Source organism: Lithobates pipiens, unplaced genomic scaffold (assembly GCF_037356315.1).
Source record: "Lithobates pipiens isolate NorthernLeopardFrog02 unplaced genomic scaffold, aLitPip1_a1.2 Scaffold_13, whole genome shotgun sequence".
In the NCBI taxonomy this organism is placed as follows: domain Eukaryota; kingdom Metazoa; phylum Chordata; class Amphibia; order Anura; family Ranidae; genus Lithobates; species Lithobates pipiens.
In genome coordinates this window covers 326,080-347,316 of record NW_027507718.1, presented here as the reverse complement: position 1 = coordinate 347,316, position 21,237 = coordinate 326,080, and the positions used below count along the sequence as shown (strand labels likewise).

At 45.6% G+C, this 21,237-nt stretch overlaps 1 protein-coding gene across 3 annotated transcripts in view; it reads left to right on the top strand.

The window, feature by feature from the left end:
* The window catches only part of LOC143973897 (NACHT, LRR and PYD domains-containing protein 3-like), a 140,785-nt gene extending 130,945 nt beyond the window's left edge, over positions 1 to 9,840 (top strand). For 2 of the 3 annotated variants that reach the window (XM_077474779.1, XM_077474776.1), the window contains one exon: positions 8,332 to 9,840. In XM_077474779.1, coding sequence (XP_077330905.1) covers positions 8,332 to 8,578 — 247 coding nt within the window. In that variant the 3' untranslated portion in view covers positions 8,579 to 9,840. The remainder of the gene's footprint in view (positions 1 to 8,331) is intronic. The other variant, XM_077474778.1, reaches the window with a different exon arrangement.
* Positions 9,841 to 21,237: the final 11,397 nt, after the last annotated feature.

Here is a 21,237-nt window from a genome sequence, read left to right as displayed (position 1 = left end):
CTCTAACCTCTATCCCACCTCCATCCTCCCCTCCATTTTAAAGATCCCACTGCAAGGGGCAACCAGACAGCTTTCCAGAAATGTCAGGCTGACAGCAAGCCAGATTCACCGGAACCAGAGTGTTTAAAGGGGACAACCGCAGCCAGGTAAGCTCGCACCTCCACTCCCCCCCCCCCAGTGATTGTTCCAGGGACTCCGTCCGACTGCCTATGGGGGTCAGGAAGGAATTTTTGCCCCACTGGTGCATTTGGCTGTTACTGTCAGGGGTTTTTTCGCCTTCCTCTGGAACAACCATAGGTTAGCATACCCCTACCTCCGGCCTCCTTTCCATTTTTTACGCTATCCTAGGACGACTATTCCAGATCACAGCCAGACTTCTTTTCTAAGCGGAGACCTCAACCTTAAGTAAAGGCAGCTGGAACAGCCAGCAAACAAATACAACAACTCCTTCCGCATCCATATAGGCATCCCCTGATCAACTTGCACGCTAATAGCCTCAAGCACGGTGGCAAGTCTGATACCTAGCCCCACCTCAGGATCAATACCCTGATCAGGATCATCATCTTAGGCCCATAGTACCATCAACAGCATCCACAAACCATGTGCTACTTCAAATACTCAGCTGAAGTTCTGCACAGACTAAGGAACATCAACACCACATTGCCATCTTCCATACAAAAAATACTTCAAAGAGAACAACTATTAAAAACCGGACGACAACCAGCTCCCAACCACAGGAAGACATCTACTCGACCACTACAATTAGATTGCGCCTTGATTAACGCCAGGTCTGCAGTCAAACATAGACTGGAAGTACACAACTTCATCATCGAGAACAATGTAGACTGCCTCTTCATCACCGAAAGCTGGTTAACCTCTGACTGCAACACCATCCTCACCGAATTGGTGTCGGAAAACTACAGGATCCTAACCGAACACCGGATAGGGAAAAAAGGAGGAGGCCTAGCAGTGATCTTTAAAGGTCACCTGGATCTCACTAAACCATCATCTCAGAACCCAGTGTCTTTTATGGAAACCCTGACGCTACATCTTCAACCAACACCCCATGACACCACTCATATTCTACTGTGCTACAGACCACCGGGACCAAAGTCCAATCTTCTTTCACCCCTCACGGAATCCTTTGCAATGCACACCCTAAAATTCAAAAATTTCCTGGCACTCAGAGATTTCAACCTTTGGGCAAACGAGCCTAAAGACCCCATCACGACTGCCTGCATCAATCAACTAGAAGAACTGGGTCTACAGCAACTGATAAAGACTCCCACGCATGGGTCAGGACACACCCTGGACCTCATTTTCAAACAGAACATCGACGTCAACATACTCGACAACATGACTCTGCCATGGACGGATCACCACGCCATCAAATTCAAAATCGCTACCAACATCACCAACGCAAAACGGAAACCTGTAACAACGCATTGGACCAGATCGCACAAAAAACTGTACTCCGAAGCCTTCAAAACCACTCTGTCCAAAAAAATATCTACAATAACCTTAAACCACTCTACGGTGGAAACATTCAACTCCCTGAACAAGGCATTACTGCAATCAGCAGACTCGGTAGCACCAAAACGCTGGGCTCTCATCAGGAAGAAAAATGCTGGATGGTTTAATAGCTCCCTCTCCGTACTAAAGCAAGAACGCAGAAGAGCGGAAAGAACATGGAGAAGAAATCTCACCGAGGAAAACCTATTTAACTACAAAGGTCTGACAGAGAATTATCGGAAAGCAATCTTCAAAGCCAAAAAGGACCACTTCTCATATACAATCTCAACGGCCGCAAACCAACCACGGGAACTGTTTAAACTGGTTAATCAATCAATGAATCCGGTGTGCCTAGAACCCCCAGAAAGCGAATCCCAGGATTACAGTGACAAACTGTCGGATTTTTTCATCGATAAAGTCAAAACCATCAGGGAAACAATTTGTCAGAAGAAAACATCAAACCTCAGCCAATAAATACATAAAGAGGATGTCCGCACCAACATACCGCAACCGCCAAAATTTTCACTATCCCCAATTACCGTAGACACCGCAAAAAACATCATTAATAAACTGAGTGACAGTACCTCACCTATTGACATCATCCCCACAAAACTACTGAAAGAATGCTCCGACATCGTGGCTCCAACCATAACCCACCTCATAAACCGATCATTCCACGAAGGGATTGTTCCAGCATCCTCAAACAAGGCATCGTCAAACCTCTACTCAAGAAACCAAACCTGGACCCTCAGGATCCAAACAACCATAGGCCAATTACAAGCCTCAACACCATTTCTAAGATCATGGAGAAAGCTGTAGTACATCAGCTACAACTTCACCTGGATACTCACAAACTCCTGGACCCGCTGCAATCAGGCTTCCGCCCGGGTCATGGAACAGACACAGCTCTCCTCAAGATTTGGGATGATGCCCTCGAAGCAGCAGATGACGGAGAGCCGTGTCTCCTCGTACTGCTAGACCTAAGTGCAGCGTTTGATACAGTAGATCACAATACTCTACTCGTACTCGCAGAAGTAGCCGGAGTCCAAGACATAGATCTCCAATGGTTCGCGTCCTTCCTAGGAAATCGGTCACAGACAGTGAAACTAGGAAAATTCCTCTCCGAAACTCGGGCAGTCACCTGCGGAGTCCCTCAAGGCTCTCCGTTGTCACCCGTTCTCTTCAACATTTACATTCGCCCACTCCTTCAAATCATCAGATGCTCAGATCTCTGCTTCCACTCTTATGCTGACGACACGCAACTTTATTTCCGGATCAATGGAAAAAAAGATCACCAACAACAACTTGAAAACTGCCTCAAATCAATAGAGGACTGGATGACCACCAACTCCCTCCAGCTGAACCAATCAAAGACAGAGCTTCTTATCTTACACCCAAATCATAAGCCCGCAACCGAAACCTCCTGGTCTCCACCAACCGTCTTTGGGCAGACTATCTCCCCAAAGACCAAAGCGAAGAGTCTTGGGGTTAATTTAGACGCACAAATGTCAATGGATGCGCAAATAGGATCTGTAGTCAGTGGATCTCACCATCTGCTGCGCATGCTTCGCAGACTCATCCCTTTTATCCCAAAGAATGACAAAGCAGTGGTAGTTGGAACAATCATTAATTCACGACTGGACTACGCAAACTCGCTTTACATAGGATTACCACAATATCAACTTGCGCGATTACAACTGATCCAAAACACGGCGGCAAGGCTGATAACAGGAAAAAAACCCTGGGAATCCATTTCTCCTTCACTGAGGAGCTTACGTTGGCTAACCATAATAAATCAGATCACGTTCAAGACCCTTTGCCTCACCCACAAATGCGTGCATAGAGAAGCTCCGCAATACCTAATGGAGAAAATAAATCATTACACACCAAACCGCAGTCTTCGATCAGCCAACAAAAACCTCCTCCTTGTGCCCAAAGCCCGGTATAAATCCAAGGGTGATCGGAGATTCGCTGTCCAAGGGCCTCGGCTATGGAATGCTCTACCAATCAACATCCGCCTGGAAGAAAATCACCTGGCTTTTAGGAAAAAACTCAAGACCTTCCTCTTTTAGCAGATGATCAAAGCTCGCCACAGCGCCTAGAGGCGATTCAGGTTGCATTGTGCGCTATATAAGTATTTCATTCATTCATTCACTCACCGTTGAGGCAGATTGTGGGCACTGATGGGTGGCACTGATGGGTGGCACTGTTGGCACTGATGGGTGGCACTTTTTTATTACTGAGGTGGCACTGGCAGGGGGTAGGTGGGCACTGGTAAGCTGGCCGTGATCGGGACTGCAGCACCGTTGTTGAGGCAGATTGTGGGCACTGATGGGTGGCACTGTGGGCAATGATGGGTGGCACTGTGGGCACTGATGTATGGCACTATGGGCACTGATGGGTGGCACTGATAGGGGGCACTTACCAGTGCCCACCTGCCCCCTGCCAGTGCCACCTCAGTAATAAAAAAGTGCCACCCATCAGTGCCCACAGTGCCACCCATCAGTGCCCACAATCTGCCTCAACAATGGTGATGCACCCCATTGCCACATATCCATGCCCATCAGTGTCATCTACCAGTGCCACCCATCAGTGCCAGCCATCAGAGCCACCTATCAGTGCCCATCAGTCCCATCTATCAGTGGTACCTATCAGTGCCACCCATCCGTGCCACCCATCAGTGCCCACCTGCCCCCTGCCAATGCCAGCTCAGTAATAAAAAAGTACCACACATCAGTGCCCACAGTGCCACCCATCAGTGCACACAATCTGCCTCAACAACGGTGCTGCACCCCAGTGCCACATATCCGTGCCCATCAGTCATCTACCAGTGGTACCCATCAGTGCCACCCATCAGTGCCACCTATCAGTGCCCATCAGTCCCATCTATCATTGGTACCTATCAGTGCCACCCATCCGTGCCATCGTATCTGTGCCCATTTTTGCCCATCAGTGCCGCCTTATCTGTACCCATCAGTACTGCCTTATCTGTGCCCATCAGTACTGCCTTATCTGTGCCTATCGGTGCCACCTTATCTGTGCCTATTAGTGCCGCCTTAACTATGCCTATCAGTGCCCACCAGTGCAGCCTATCAGTGCCCACCAGTGCCACCTCATCAGCGCACTTCAATGAAGGAGAAAATGACCTGCTTGCAAAATTTTATAACAAACTATTAAACATGATTTTTTATTTTTTTTATTTTGCATCTTTTTTTGTTTGTTTAGCAAAAAATAAAACTCCCAGCTGTAATTAAATACCACCAAAAGAAAGCTCTATTTGTGGGAAAAAAATGATAAAAATTCCATTTGGGTACAATGGCCGCGCAATTGTCATTCAAAGTGCATCAGCCCTGAAAGCTGAAAATTGGTCTGGGCAGGAGGGGGGTTTAAGTGCCCAGTAAGCAAGTGGTTAAATATAGTGCCAGGGGTGTCTTTACTCTGCCTGTAAAGTGGACTTGATCGCCGCGGGCATACCCGCGATCGTCTCACGGGACGGCTGAATGGAGGAAATGCCGCCCTGCCATCGGGAGCGCACCGCTGGTGGCGTGCTCCCGTGCTGGTTGGGACCCCCGTGAGTCCGGTCGCGGGACCCATGGACTCGATCGCCGCAGGCATCCCCGCGATCGTCTCACGGGACGGCTGAATGGAGGAAATGCCGTGTAAACAGCATTTCTCCATTCTGCCCAGCAACTAGTGACGCTGATCTCTGCTCCATGTGATTGGAGCAGAGATCAGTGTTCACTAAATGAAATCCCAGCCCCCCACAGTTAGTAACACACCCCTAGGAACACTTAACCCCTACACTGCCACCCACTGGTTAACCCTTTCACTGCCAGTGTCATTTACACAGGAATCCCTGCATTTATATAGCAGTGATTACTGTATAAATGACAATGGTCCCAAAAATGTGTCAAAAATGTGCGATGGGTCCCCCACAATGTCGCAGTCACAATAAAAATCGCTGATCGCCGCCATTACTAGTAAAAAAAAAATAATAAAAAATTATTAATAAAAATGCTATAAAACTATCCCTATTTTGTAAACGCTATAACTTTTGCGGAAACCAATCAATAATCGCTTATTGCGATTTTTTTTATACCAAAAATATGTTGAAGAATATGTATCAGCCTAAACTGAGGGAAAATTTTTTTTTTTTATATATATTTTTGGGGGATATTTATTATAACAAAAAGTAAAAAATAATGCATTTTTTTCAAAATTGTCGCTCTATTTTTGTTTATAGCGCAAAAAATAAAAACTGCAGGGGTGATCAAATACCACCAAAAGAAAGCTCTATTTGTGGGAAAAAAAGGACGTCAATTTTGTTTGGGAGCCATGTCGCACGACCGCGCAATTGTCAGTTAAAGTGACGCAGTGCCGAATCGCAAAAAGTGGTCTGGTCTTTGACCAGCAAAATGGTCCGGTCTGAAAGTGGTTAAATAGTTTTTTCCTGCAAGCTTTCTTTTATAAATAACGGCTTGGGGGCCAGTCTGTATGATGAGGTCACAATGCAGTGCACTGGGAACAAGATTAGAGGATTGTTGGATACATTCTGGTGTCTCTTTGGCAGACTTTGGATGGAAATAACACATTTTTTGCACCACTTTGAGCAAGCCTTACTACTCTGCATCTGGTGGTGTGCTGCTGGCAGATGTGCTGCAAGGACCTGGGACACCCTGCACTATAATATCATCCCTGTCAGTGGAGGCTGCTGAGAGGTCATGAGGCATAGCGGGGACAGACTGAGGTGAGGAGGAGGGACAGATTTGTGCCCCTTTTGTGTGGCTTTTAGGTGCTCTTGCAATGGGCTGAGTGGTGGAAGGTTAAATGCCTTGTCAAGCATGTGGCACCCAACTGGTTGGAGTTTTTGCCATGTTCAATGTGCTTGAGACAAAGTTTGCAAATTGGAACAGTGCGATCGGCTGCACATGTGCAAAAAAAGTCTAGACATCTGAGCTGTGGGAAGTGGGCCGGGAGATGACAGCTCCACAATGTGATGGAATAGGGTGGCTGCTCTCTACTCTTCCATGATGGCTGTCTCGTTGGGGTTGTGCCTCACCCTCACTTTCCTCCTCTGCTCTATCCGGCACCCAAGTCACATCAGTGACCTCATCATCATCATCACCTCCATCCTCATTACCACCAGAGACAACTTGGCAATACGCTGCAGCTGGGGGAACATGACTGCCAATTTGTGTGCCAGTGTTCTCCCCTCTCTGTAGGCTCATGTTCCTGCCTTCCTCAACCTCAACCTCAGAACCAACATCTGAATCCAGTAATGGCTGTGCATCATCAAGGAGCATGCCTGATGCTGGGGCTAGGGCAGGAATAGATGTGGACAAGGAGGCAGAATAAGCTGCTCTGGCAACTGCAGGGGACTGTGCACTAGTCTCTGCTAGGGTGACGGAGGATGAGGATAATGAGGAGGATGACCAAGGATGAGGAGGGTTTAGTAAGCCAGTCCACCACCTCCTCTGCATGCTGTGGCTGGATAGCACGGGCACCATCACTAAACAGAGGAAATGATGTCCTGCCTGAGGACTGACCACATCCACCTTTGCCTGTGGTCACATACGCTGCTGGACCCCTCACAGTGCCATGGGGAATGTCTGCCTCTCCTTGTTGTCCTCCCAGACATGATGGGGGGTTATTACCCAAACTTATTATAAACCGGAAAATGTGTGATTGGATGCACTTTATTCAATGAGAAGTGGTGTTTGGTGCACTTTAAATTGAGGACTTCCGCTGACAGAAATGTAAAAACTATAAAAAAAGGGGGAACACCAACGTCACAGTCAGAAAAAACTGCAGCTGACAATTTAAAAAAAGGGGGCAGGAAAAAAAAAAACATGCAGCAACCAAGAAGGATATACAGCACTAAATGTTATGTAATGTGGTGTTAAACACTTCACTGCACAACACACTACACTATACTCACACACTATACTAACAGTATACTAACACTCTACACACACACTACACTATACTGACACACCATACTCACACACTATACTAATAATACACCAACACTCTACACTGACACTACACTATACTCACACTCTACACTCAGAATCACAATAAATGAACACACTAACTCACCTGTAGTAAACTGAGCCCGGCTCTATATATCTCCACTCCAACACTGCAAAGGCTTCCTATAAGAAGGAACCATTTATAGTGTGGGGTGGGACTATGAGCACTGAGCCCTGGTTGGAGAAAGTCATCATAACTTTGTCCAATCAGGGTCCTGAAAGTGCTAATTGCACCTGACCACTGGCTTCATCCAATTAGGTCCTCTAGAATGCAGTGCGAAGCTCACAGTGCATTGTGGGGACGCTCAGCGGGTGAACATTCCGCCGAACTAACCGCAAATGTGTGTGTTTGCCGAGCGGGCGAGCAGGTGATGTTCAGGGGGAACTTTTGCTCGGATAGAACTGTTGGCCCATCTCTAGTGCTGATCAGTCCAGTTCCTGGATTCCGGCTTCTCCTCTCTATAGATCTGGATCACTTCCTAACAGAAAATAATAAAACCCGTCCTGGCTGTTCCAGGGATGGGAATGGGACCGACATTCAATATTCTGAATACAATCGTCTCCTCAGTCGGCTCTGCTGCTGATATTGGGATCTGCAGATCTTCCTCAGGTCACATGATCCCAATTCTTCTGTGGATGGAAAGTAGCCAAATTACTGATATGACGAGTCCCTGTGTAACATGGAATGATATTCACATCACATTCACATATATATGTATTGATGACACATTTCATGGAATGTATACAATGTAATATCTCCGTGTAATTGTACAATTATCTCTTGTAGACGGCTAGAGATGTGTCTGGTGATTGTGTCCCGGTGTTGGGTCTGCTGGACCTCTTCCATGTATAGAGGATCTCCTCACCGACACCTCGGATTTCTCTGCAACCCTCTAAAGGAAAGTCTTCTACTCTTCATGGATATAATGGTCGCCTCCCATTGTGAATTCCCTCTTCTCCCCTCTGTAGGATTCCACACTTTCCAATATTATCAATACTACTATGATGGTGATGAGGATCCAACTCATTATTAAGACTCATTCATGGCGGGAAAAATACATTTTCTAAATTTTTAAAGTTTCTCATTAATGAAAGCTGACCGGAGCAATCACTAATACAGAGAAAGAGACCGCATCTTCCTCTTACTGCTACTCCTCTCCACCCTCCTCTCCATCCTTCCCACTCCTCTCCATCCTCCATACTACTCTCCATCCTCCATACTACTCTCCATCCTCCTTTCCATCCTCTATACTCCTCTCCATCATCCATACTCCTCTCCGTCCTCTATACTACTCTCCATACTCCTCTCCATCCTCCATACTCCTCTCCATCCTCCCCACTCCTTTCCATCCTCCGCTCAATTCTCCATCCTCCATACTCCTCTCCGTCATCCATATTGCTCTCCATCCTCCATACTGCTCTCCATCATCCCTACTCCTCTCAGTCCTCTATACTACTCTCCATCCTCCATACTCCTCTCCATCCTCCCCACTCTTCTCCATCCTCCCCACTCCTCTCCATTCTCCATACTCCTCTCCGTCATCCAAACTCCTCTCCATCCCCCATACTCCTCTCCATAATCTCTCCATAATCTCTCCTCTCCGTCCTCCATACTCCTCTCCATCCTCCATTCTCCTCTCCCTGCACTCTCTCTCCTCTCCTTGGATGTAATAAAGTGATGCGGCTCTATCTAACATATACGGCATTCCCGGCTCCCAGTGTCTCTCTCTGCAATGTCTTTCTCCATGTTTCTGACATTATCTTGTATAAGAACAGAAATCGATCCATCAGCAATCCCAAGGAGAGACGGAGATCTCATAGCCGGCTCTCTGCTGCCTTATATCAGAGTTTTTCTTCCACAACCAGAACTTTATCCCCCTGAATGACAAGCTTAGCCAAGTCATCCCAAGTTCATCTTTACTTCTGCCAACTCCCCCATCTCTGCTCTGCATGACTCTCTGCCAACACGGCTCCTAAGATTTCATTGTGCCGAGTCCGTTCAGCCGCTTCGCCTTTCACTGACAACTTGCTTCAATTTTTATTATATCATCTAAATGGATTTATCCACCGATTGTTCTGATTACATTTCATGTCTGATATATTGTATATGAGGATCATGTATTATTCCCGGAGGATTTCATGTCATGGATCATTACCCAAAGGGATGCGATTATCCCGATTGATTATTGGGCCACCAATATTATTACCTAGTTATTGGAAGGTGTTATTCTCTATAGATTTACCCCATTGAGGGTTTTTACTCATCAATAAAGTTTTGTATATTTTATTAACCTTATTCTGCGATTCTCTGATTATTACCAATTTCTTATCTTGTTCTCCACAGCCGATACCCTCTCACCTCTCCCTTCCCCCTCACCTCTCCCTTCCCCCTCTCACCTCTCCCTTCCCCCATCTCACCTCTCCCTTCCCCCTCTCACTTCTCCCTTCCCCCTCTCACCTCTTCCTCCCCCTCTCCCTCCCCCTCACCTCTACCTTAACTCTCTCTCCTCCCCTTTCCCCTCTCCCTTCTCTTTTTATCTGCCTTCTACCTTTCCCTTCCCCCTCTCTCTCCCCTATCCACCCCCCTCTCTCCTCTACCTTCCCCCCTCTCTCCTCTACCTTCCCCCCTCTCTCCTCTCCATTCCCCCCTCTCTCCTCTCCATTCCCCCCTCTTTCCTCTCCCTTCCCCCTCTCTCTCACCCCTCTTCCCCCTCTCTGCATTCTGTCCTTTCCTTGCACTCTCTTCTCTCTGCCTCTCTATATTTACCACATAATATGTTCCTACCATATACTGTATATATGACATAACATTTGTACCATAAAATGTATGCATGTTTTCTATATAAAAGCCCCAAGTTGGATGTACAGAATGCAGGGGTTGCAGGTGGAGCATTGAGGACACCTACTGGTAGGTGAAGAAATTACAGCCCAGTCCAATCACACCTTGCTATGGGTAGTAAGAAGGTAGGTACAGGCAGGAGAAGCAGGAATCTCCTGAGGTCTCTGGTGAAGAACCTTCCCCTTCTATGGAAATATGAGTCTGTCAGAGCTTCAGCCAATGCTATAGGTAGGAATAGGGAAGAGATATCTGTGCTGTGGACAGTTGGAATAAGAGACTGACAGATATCATACACAAGGTGGAGGGGATGGTATTAGGTGAGGTGGGGGTCTCCTCAGGTGGAGGGGATGGTATTAGGTGAGGTGGGGTCTTCTCAGGTGAAGGGGAGGGTATCAGGTGAGGTCTCCTCTGGGGAGGAGGATGATAACGGGTGAAGTGGGGTCTCCTCATGCAGGGAGGACAGTAACGGGTGATGTGGGGGTCTACTCATGCAGGCAGGACAGAATTGGGTGAGTTGGGGTCTCCTCAGGTGGAGGGGATAGTATTGGGTGAGATGGGGTCTCCTCAGGTGCAGGGGATGGTGTTAGGTGAGGTGGGGGTCTTCTTTGGTGGGGGGATGGTATTGAGTGAGGTGTGGTATCAGGCAAGGAGGACGGTGACAGGTGAGGTGTGTTCTTGGGAGGGGAGGATGGTATCCGGCAAGGTTTTCTCAGGAAAGGATGGTAACGGGTGAGGTGGGGTCTCCTTGTGCAGGGAGGATGGCAACCCGCCTCCTGTATACTCCCAGAAAACTAAGGCATACTGGGAGTAGGAGTGGGAGTAGGAGGGGCTATACTGGGCCACAGTTTGTTTGCCAGTGTCCTATTGGGCGGCAGTATAACCCAACAGTCTATAAATGATTGGGCCCTTCAAAGAAGAAGAAATAAATACAGATTTTGTTTTCCTTGACAGAGAAAATCCAGTGGTAATGGAAGGGTCATCAGAACAGCTGAGGCCCCTGGAGAGATAAAGCACACCAGCCAGGGGCCCACCTAGGGCCAATGATTCCACCTGCTTGTCATCTCCCATTAGTAATGTGTAAGATAGCTCCACCCCTCCTATACCCGTCTCCCTATCGCCATGTGTAAGAAAGTCCCGCCCCTTCTTTACCTTTCTCCCTATCGCCTTCCACACAGCTATGTTGGTCGATCATTGCAAAGCCTTGAGAGACGCCTGTAGTTCCTTCATCTGCCACTGGCGCATGGAGGCGCTGTCCACACTCTGCAATGTAAAGGAACAATGACACGGTTATGGCGGCTTTGTTGGAGCATCCAGTGATAGATTGTCTCCCACGATCACACATCTCCTGACCAATGTGAAACTTCTTATTTTTATTTTGGTGTCCATCTTTTTTCAATCGATACCCCTTCTATTTAGTCTGTAAGTCAGGTGACCACATTTCTCCCCCTGCTGTGGGATATAGTATCACCCGTTTTCTAACACCCCCCATCTTCACTTACATCCGTCACAAGTCCGACCTCCTTGGACAACCTCCGAGCGTCATTCAGGGAAAGAATAATCATCTTCATCCGCTCAACAATGGAATCCACTTCCCTGCGTAGAACCTGCCCCGTCTCCCATGCCTGGAGAGAAGATCGGAGGATGAAGGTGACCCCGGGAGGTCTTATATTTTATTGTACAGGATCAAAATAACAGTAAATTTCACTGATTTTTAATTCTTAATCATCATCAATAACTAAAAGAATTATAATTAAATTGTATCACAGAATTGAACACAGAAAGTAAGAGCACAGCGCACTGTTTCCACTGAGCGAGGGAACTGAAGTGGGACCCATTAAGACTTCAGAGGATTATTTTTCTCTCCAAAGGTACAGTCCAGACTCCACCCCCTCCCCCCATGCCATGGCTTGTTGCCCATGACTGAATTATACACAGCTAAATCTGATCATCTTCATTGATCATATTGATGACATTTGGCTGCTATATATTCCAATGATTATCATGATAGTCACACATTACAGGTGCTTTAAGTCACATGACCTGCACTGTGTGTGTAATTCTCATGGTGATGATGATGGGCGGTGAAATGCATCCTTGGCACTCATTTAGGGCTCATTCACACAGGGCACAGACACCCATCTGCCATGCACAGACTTTTACCAGTGCAGTGTTGTGTGCGTCCCCATGTCAGTGTCCCCAGGGTGCGTGTCCTAATAGAAATGGAAGATCGGCATGAGGATGTACACAGCACTGTGCCGGTAAAAGTCTCTACATGAGACATGGGTGCCGGTGCCCTGTGTGAATGTGCCCTCACACTTGTGTTTGGGAGGGAGGTAAAAACGTCACGCTTGTCTTTTTACCATCCCCGACCACTTCCCCTTATTTTGAAAATCAGCCGAAGATGCTGTGGCCATGAAGTGTTTTGCACAGCAAATATGATCCCTGCTGCGTTCAGCCCCCCTCCCCCGCTCTCCCCTCCCCCGTTCTCCCCTCCCCCGTTCTCCCCTCCCCCGTTCTCCCAGTCTCTCCCATTCCATCTGGTGGGATTGGCAGCACACAGAGAAGGAGGAACGTCAGTTTCTCCCTCTCCTCTGTGACAACTGAGGCCATGAAGATCTCATCACTTCCACTATCAGTTCTGCATTTCCCTGGCTGCTCCCAGCTTTCTCCATAGGATATGTCACTGCCCAACGTATCACAAGGATGATAAATATCACTGGAAGACAGCTGAACTCTTTTATGAGGTTGGGGGCGGGTCAGGGATGGGCCCAGGGGTGGGGTCATGGGCCCCATCAGGTAGGCTGTAGGGGGCCCCATGATATCTAACAGTCGCCCCCTGCCTCTGATAAGAAGGGAGGGGGCACAGACTCTGGCAGTGGCTGTGTATGTGCAGTCATCCTTCTCAGTCACACTGTGTGGGGGGGGCGCTAGGGAGCCGCAGAGAAATAAGAGCACAGACTACTATGCTGGAGTTTGTAGTCCCATGGAGGTGGGGAAATGCTCACACATACTGGGGAGGGGGAGGGGCTGGTCATATAAAGTAAAAGGCTCTGTGCTGTTACAGGGCTGCCATGGCTGAACTGACCCCTGTCTAGAAATACTTATTGTCTGGCTGTCCTTTCTGTTAAGGCTTTGATGGGGGCAAAAGGATGGGGCAGTTTTGATCGAGCAGTTTTGATGGGACAATTTTGATGGGAAATATGATGGGGCAATAAGATGGGGCAGTGTAATGGGGCAATTTTGATTGTGGCAGTATAATAGGGAAATTTTGATGGGGAAATAACATGGGGCAATAGGATGGGATAGTTTTGTTGGGGCAATTTTGATGGTGGTAGTTTTGATGGGGCAATTTTTATAGGGCAATTTTGATGAGGCAGTTTTGATGGGGCAATTTTGATTGTGGCAGTATAATGGGGCAATTGTGATGGGGCAGTTTTGATGGGGGTAATTTTGATGGGGCAATTTTAAAGGGGGCAGTTTTGATGGGGCAGTTTTGATGCAGTGATTTTGATGGGGAAATATGATGGGGCAATAAGATGGGGCAGTTTTGATGGGGGCAATATGATGGGGCAGTTTTGATGGGGGCAATATGATGGGGCACTTTTGATGGTGGCAGTATAATGGGACAATTTTGATGGGCACAATAGGATGGGGTAGTTTTCAGGGGAAAATTTGATGGGGCAATTTGATGGGGCAGTTTTGATGGAGACATTTTGATTGTGACAGTATAATGGGTCAATTTTGATGGGGGCAATAAGATGGCAACATTTTATGGGGCAATAGGATGGGGCAGTTTTGATGGGGGCAATATGATGGCTCAATTTTGATGGGGCCATTTTGAAGGGGCAAATTTGATGGGGCAGTTTTGATGGGGCAAGTTTGATATTGCAATATGATGGGGCAATTTTGATGGGGCAATAAGATGGCAACATTTGATGGGGCAATAGGATGGGGCAGTTTTGATGGGGGCAATATGGTGGCTCAATTTTGATGGGGCCATTTTGAAGGGTCAAATTTTATGAGACAGTTTTGATGGGGCAATTAATGGGGCAATTTTGATTGTGGCATTATAATGGGGAAATTGTAATGGGGCAGTTTTGATGGGGCAATAGGATCGGGCAGTTTTGATGGGGTAATTTTGATGGGACAGTTTTGATGGTGGCAGCATAATGGGGCAATAGGATGGGTAGTTTTGATGGGAAAATTTTGATGGGGAAATTTGACGGGGACATTTTGTATGAGGCAATTTAATGAGGGCAATAAGATGGCACAATTTGATGGGGCAATAAGACGGGGCAGTTTTCATGGGGCAATTTTAATGGTGGCAATATGATGGGCAATTGTGATGGGGCAATTTTGATGTTGGCAGTTTGATGGAGAAATTTTCATGGGGCCATTTTGATGGGGGCCATTTGTATGGGGGCAATTTGATGGTGGCAGTATAATGGGACAATTTTGATGGGGGCAATAGTATGGGGTAGTTTTAATGGGGCAACTTTATGGGGTCAATATGATGGTGCAGTTTTGATGGGGCAATATGATGGTGCAGTTTTGAAGGGGCAGTTTTGATGGGGGCAATAGAATGGTGCTGTATAATGGGTAAATTTTGATGGGGCAATAGGATGGAGTAGTTTTGATGGGGGCAATGTGATGGGACCGTTTTGATGGGGCAGTTTTGATAGGGGCAATAGGTTGGGACAATTTTGATTGGGGCAATTTTGGTCAAGTTGCATAAAAATTGCAGCAAAAATTGCGGTAAAGTTGCGGCAAAGTCTTTGCAACTTTGGGGTTGCAGTGGTGGAGACCTAGCCTTAGTGGCATATGTGATCTTCATGCATCCAATTTAGTATGGAATATGACCACTTATATTAAACTATTGATTTGCACAATTTACCAGTATTTGTTTATTGTGATATTAATATGTTATAAATGAAGCACACATTGGGGAGGGTCGTTTACATCGCGATTTGCATTATCACCTTGGCTGTTAAGCCGTTGTTTCTTCTGCCATACACAGTGCAATCAAGCAAGATCCCGATCTGCGGGGTGATTTATTAGATGGTGACAAATGTGATGTAGATCGTGTTGAATATATAATGTTTAATGATATCCCTGGTTGGATATAGAAGGTGTGCTTGGATTTTTGAATTGTTGAAATGCTCATATTGATTGTAGAATGCAGTGCAGCCCTTATGAGAATACAGGATAGCTGGAGAGTGCAGCTGGATGGGAGGTGAGAGCCGCTCAACAGAGACATGAACACACGGCGGGTTAATGTCCGTCTTTCCGTATGTGTATAAAAGGTTGGGAGGTGCGTTTTGTGGCCACGCCCTCTGATGAAAGCAATGAGGAAATGCATCAGGGCGTGACCATGCAGTGACCCACACCACCGAATCACCCTGCCGGCTCTCCAGTTGGCCTCAACCGGAATCCTCGCTGTAGTGGTATAGAGGTATATAGAGGTATATAAAGGTATATAGAGGTATATAGAAGTATATCAGAGGGAGGGGCTTCATTATAATTCTATTCATGATTTTATCATCTGTTGTTATAGTAAGTGGACATCTAGGAGGAGCTACGGGATAAACACACCTTATTGATGAATTGGATTACGTTATGAGAACCTCTTTTCTCCGCTTATAACGAGCGACATATAGATGGGAAGATTCAGTGATTGCTGATTATAACCACCTGACATCCACACACCTTCCTATTGGAGGAAGATTCCCAGAGCCACACCCAGAGATACGCCGTATATCCCCTAATATCTGGTCAGTGACCTTCCTTTGGGGGATGGTCATACAAGTGTCACGGAGACGGTCAATCGTCTGGATCCATGAATTATAACTCACCTCTAATTCTTATCTTCTGGAGAGGATCACCTTTCATCTCTTTTCTTACATTTTACTTCCTATTTTATCAAATCTACACGGAGCATCAAGTCTGAGGACTCTTGGATTTTATAAGCTCTATTAGTGTTTTATATATTTATATTTGGAGACATTTTCTGATGTATTGTTTTCCTATTATAGTAGCAGCTTTGTAGATATTATACTGTGAGTGCTGAGGGAGAGATCTCTACCATTGTTTGATCATTTCTCATTTCTCTGTCATGTAGAAGAATAAATATCCAACTAAACTCAGGAAGAAAATCCATTTTATACATTTTTTTGGGATATTTATTATAATAAAAAGTAAAAAATATGGTTTTGTTTTCAAAATTGTCGCACTTTTTTGTTTATAGCGCAAAAAATAAAAACCACAGAGGCGATCAAATACCACCAAAAGAAAGTTCTATTTGTGGGGAAAAAAGGACGTTCATTTTTTTTGGGAGCCGCGTCACATGACCGCACAATTGTCAGTTAAAGCAACACAGAAAGTGCTGTGGTCATTGGCCAGTGAAATGGTCCGGGGCTGAAGGGGTTAAACCTTCCTCTATGTATTTTGGGGTAACACACTTTCTAGGTACCAATTTATCTACATCCTTTAATACCATTTGTATAAAAACCTCCCGATGTTTATTGGAACGTTTGGAGGATTAAATAAAGATTTCTTGTTTAGCCCACTATCGCCCCCTCTGGTTGTGTGATCAATTCTATTCCTTGGATCCCATTGGATTCCTAAGAAGTATCTTTTCATCTTTATTTCTCTTCTATATTTCTGCACATCTATATAAACACCACATTTGTTCATCTCTTTATTGGCGGCACGTTTGAGTCCGGCGTTTACAATCTTCATTTCTTTATGGTTGAGTTGGATGTTTGGTAAATTATAAATCTTTCTAATCCATCTCCCTTCTTTTTTTGGACTCTTCACCACCCTCTACAGCCTCTATATCCTGTGTTCTTATTACTGGTAAGGGGCTGTGGGGTCTTTCCTATTGGGGTGAATCCCACCTCCTCGCTCCCTGGGGTATTGTGTCATCTTTGGGGGCGTGAAATTTCCACTGGGTCCCTCCTCTTCCTCTCTGCCCACCCCTCCCCCTCCTCCTTGCTGGTTTTGAGGTATTGGTGTTCCAGTGGTGTAACATTTCATATTGATTAGAAGGGGGATGGACTCCATTGATCTCTATCATCAGAATACTGATGGTGATTGGTCCATGGGTTCCTATACTTTTGTTCCCTAATATTAATAGGTTGTGCTCTATAATGATCCCTATTATCATTATTTGTATAATAATTATTAGTAGGGAGCCCTGAATGGGGCCTAGAAGTCTTCTGAGGATACGGCTGATTGAAATATCAATTATCTTCATTTTTATTATTTCTTCTCCCTCTCCTCCCTCTTCGGCCTCCTCTACCTCGTTGGGTGAAGGGTTGGGGGATGGCAGTCCATTTTGGTGCTGACAAATCATCTTCTACCCCATTATTTGGAACCATTCTCAATGGCAGTGGTGCTAGATCAGCCTTCTCATCCACATCCCTCTGCTCCCTACTAGCGTTTTGCATTAAGTAAATTGAATTATTTTTGAAGTTTCCCATGTCCCTGTGGAATTGTTTTATTTTCTTTTTCTGTGTTTCTCTATCAATTTTTTCTCATTTCTTTTAAATGTTTACAAATCATCGATCATTTTCTCAAATAACCTTTTTTTTTCCTTTATAACACCAGTTGGTGTAATTTAAACCCCCCATTAAAGAAGTGTAAGTCGTCATTCATAGACCCTTCCTCACTTAGACCCCCCTGTGGGGTCCCTTCCCCCCTGAGGCTCCTCATGATGATTGTCTCTTTTAGGTATTGTTCGATCGTCCAAATATCCCACCAAGTGCCGATTTGTCTTCTCTAATGTGTCCCCCGATGTTGTGAGGAATTATTGATGATCCACATTTTCACCTGGTGCCGCATCTACTGCAAATAAGTCATCTGAATGAATTGTTTGGTTACTGATCGATTTCCCCGCCTCCATGGCTGCTATAGGGAACAAAATTCAATATCTAATCAATGAGAAATAGTCACATAAAAGGTTGGCCCCTCCCCCCAGTGCTCATCCAATCACAGAATGAGGATCCAAAACAACATAAGCAGCCACTATAACAATCAATCGATGGTCACAAAAATCTGCTCCAGAAAAGCGATCAGATTGTCAGCGCTGACCAATCACAAGAAAGGATTGAGATATTCATCTCCAATTTATAAAATGTTGTGAATGATGGAAGAGATCTTCTGCTTCCCCAAATCTTGGTGGGGGATGGGGGGCACAGTGTCCTGGCTAATGCCCAATTACTCCACCATCCATTGTAGAGTCAGTGGCCAATCTGGTGGCAGCATTTGTGGGATTTGTTGGATGGTGTGTGGGGTCCTGCTTGTAGATGAGTGACCCGAGCGTGGCTCCTCCTCAGTTCTTTCCTTCCTGAACCGTCATAAACTCATCTTCTGCTCACGACTTCCGTCCCGTACAATCGTCCAACATTTCATGTGTCTCCTTCGCTGGTTTCCCCAATTTGTAGCAGAACTTCCATCATTGTCCCATTGTGCCCCTCCCCCCGCCCACAGTGGATTTACCCCGACAGTCACGTGTATTCCACACTAGATGGTTCTTCTCAGCGTGTCTCTGAATAGACATGTACATGCGTGTGCACCTGGCCCATGTTGTGATATGGGAGTGATGGATGAACTATTTAGACACACCTGGTATCTGTATCCCCACATATGTTAGTGGATTGTTCTTTGTATCAGCATGGCGCTTAGTCCTATATGTGTGCTATCTATACATGGAGAAATGACATCACAGTGCATGTGTATGAGTCATTACCTCATGTCACATGACCAAGTCATTATACATCACCTGAGGGGGTGGGGCCAAGATGCCAAAATCCATTGTGAGGAGATAATCCCAGACTCCCAGTGCTGGAAGTAGAATCTCAAAACATGTCATGTGATCAACCCATCAATATTCCATTACACAACACATGAGGGGGTGGGGACAAAATACCTGTGCTGAGGGGGCAATAGAATGGGGCAATTTTGAAACTGGAAGATTTGATGAGGCAATAGGATGGGGCAATAGGATGGGGCAGTTTTGACAAGGCAATTTACATGGGGCAATTTAGATGGGACAGTATTGATGGGGCAATTTTGGTGGGGGCAATTTTGATGGTGGCAGTGCGAGGCATAATGACGGGGCAGTTTTGATGAGGCAATTTATGGGGAAGTTTTGAAATGGGCAAGTTTGTTGGGGCAGTTTTGATGGGGCAATTTAGATGGGGCAGCTTTGATGGGGGCAAATTTGATGGGGCAGTTTCGATGGGGCAATATTGATGGGACAATAGGATGTGCAATTTTGATAGTGGCAATAGAATGGGGCAGTTTTGATGGGACAATTTAGATGGGCAATTAGATGGGGCAGTTTTGATGAGGGAATTTAGATGGGCCAGATTTGATAAGGGAATTTAGATGGGGCAGATTTAATGGGGCAGTTTTGATGGGGCAATTTTGATGAGGCAGTTTTGATGGGGGCAATTTTGATGGGGAAGTCTTGATGGGGCTATAGGATGGGGAAATTTTGATGGTTGCAGTATAATGGGGCAGTTTTGATGGGGCAATTTTGATGGGGAAGTTTTGATGGGAAGGTATTAATGGGGCAATTTGATGGGCAATAGGATGGGGCAATTTTGATGGCAATATAATGGGGCAATGGGATGGGGCAGTTTTGATAAGGCAATTTAGATGGGGCTATTTATATTGGCCAGTTTTTATAAGGCAATTTTGATAAGACAATTGTGATGGGGGAATTTTCATGGGGCATTATTGATGGGGCAGTTTGACAGGGGCAATTTTGATGGGGCAGTATTAATGGGAGAATTTTGATGGGGGCAATTTTTATGGTGGCAGTATAATGGGGCAATGATATGGGGCAGTTTTGTTGGGGCAGTTTTGTTGGGGCAGTTTTGATGGGACAATTTTGATGGGGTAATTTTATGGGGCAATCTTGATGGAGGCAGTATAATGGGGCAGTTTTGATGAGGCAATTTAGATGGGGCTATTTATATTGGGCAGTTTTTATGAGGCAATTTTGATAAGACAATTTTTATGGGGGAATTTTGATGGGGCATTATTGATAGGGCAGTTTGACAGGGGCAATTTTGATGGGGCGGTATTAATGGGAGAATTTTGATGGGGCAATTTTGATGGTGGCAGTATAATGGGTCAATGGTATGGGGCAGTTTTGTTGGAGCAGTTTTGATGGGGCATATTTGATGAGGCAATTTTGATGGGGTAATTTTATGAGGCAATCTTGATGGTGGCAGTATAATGGGGCAATAGGATGGGACAGTTTTGATGGGGCAATAGGATGCGACAATCAAAAGGTACAGAAATTGGAATTTTAAAAGGTGCACATAAATTAAAATTAATATCAAAAATAGTATATAAAATATTTTATTTTGAGGAACAAAATAAGAATTCATTCATTAAAAGGAAAGAAGGAAAGGAGATACAATGATTATTAGTACAATAGGTTACAGTTACGGCAACACAGTAATATATGATGGACTTCCCAACATGTTTCGCCCATAAGTTGGGCTTCCTCAGGGGATGCTGGTCATGTGTGACGTACAGTGCCTTCTACCAAGAAACAGACAATTGGACATATTGGATTAATTCAAGAATACAAAAATAGAAACTTTTATATCAGAAAACATTCTTATAGAAATGGGTCTCCTCTTTCAAGGTAGCACTGCTTACCTACCTCTCCTAAGAGGAGACCAAGAACTGCCGGGATGGCCGGATGTTTTACTGCATCAGAGGAACCTGGCTTTAAAATGGTGAATAAAGACCAACTGAAAAACGGGAAAACAGTAATGACCCCCATAGTGCCAGAGGGAGAGATGGAATATCCTTTCAGACATCAAGGGGGCA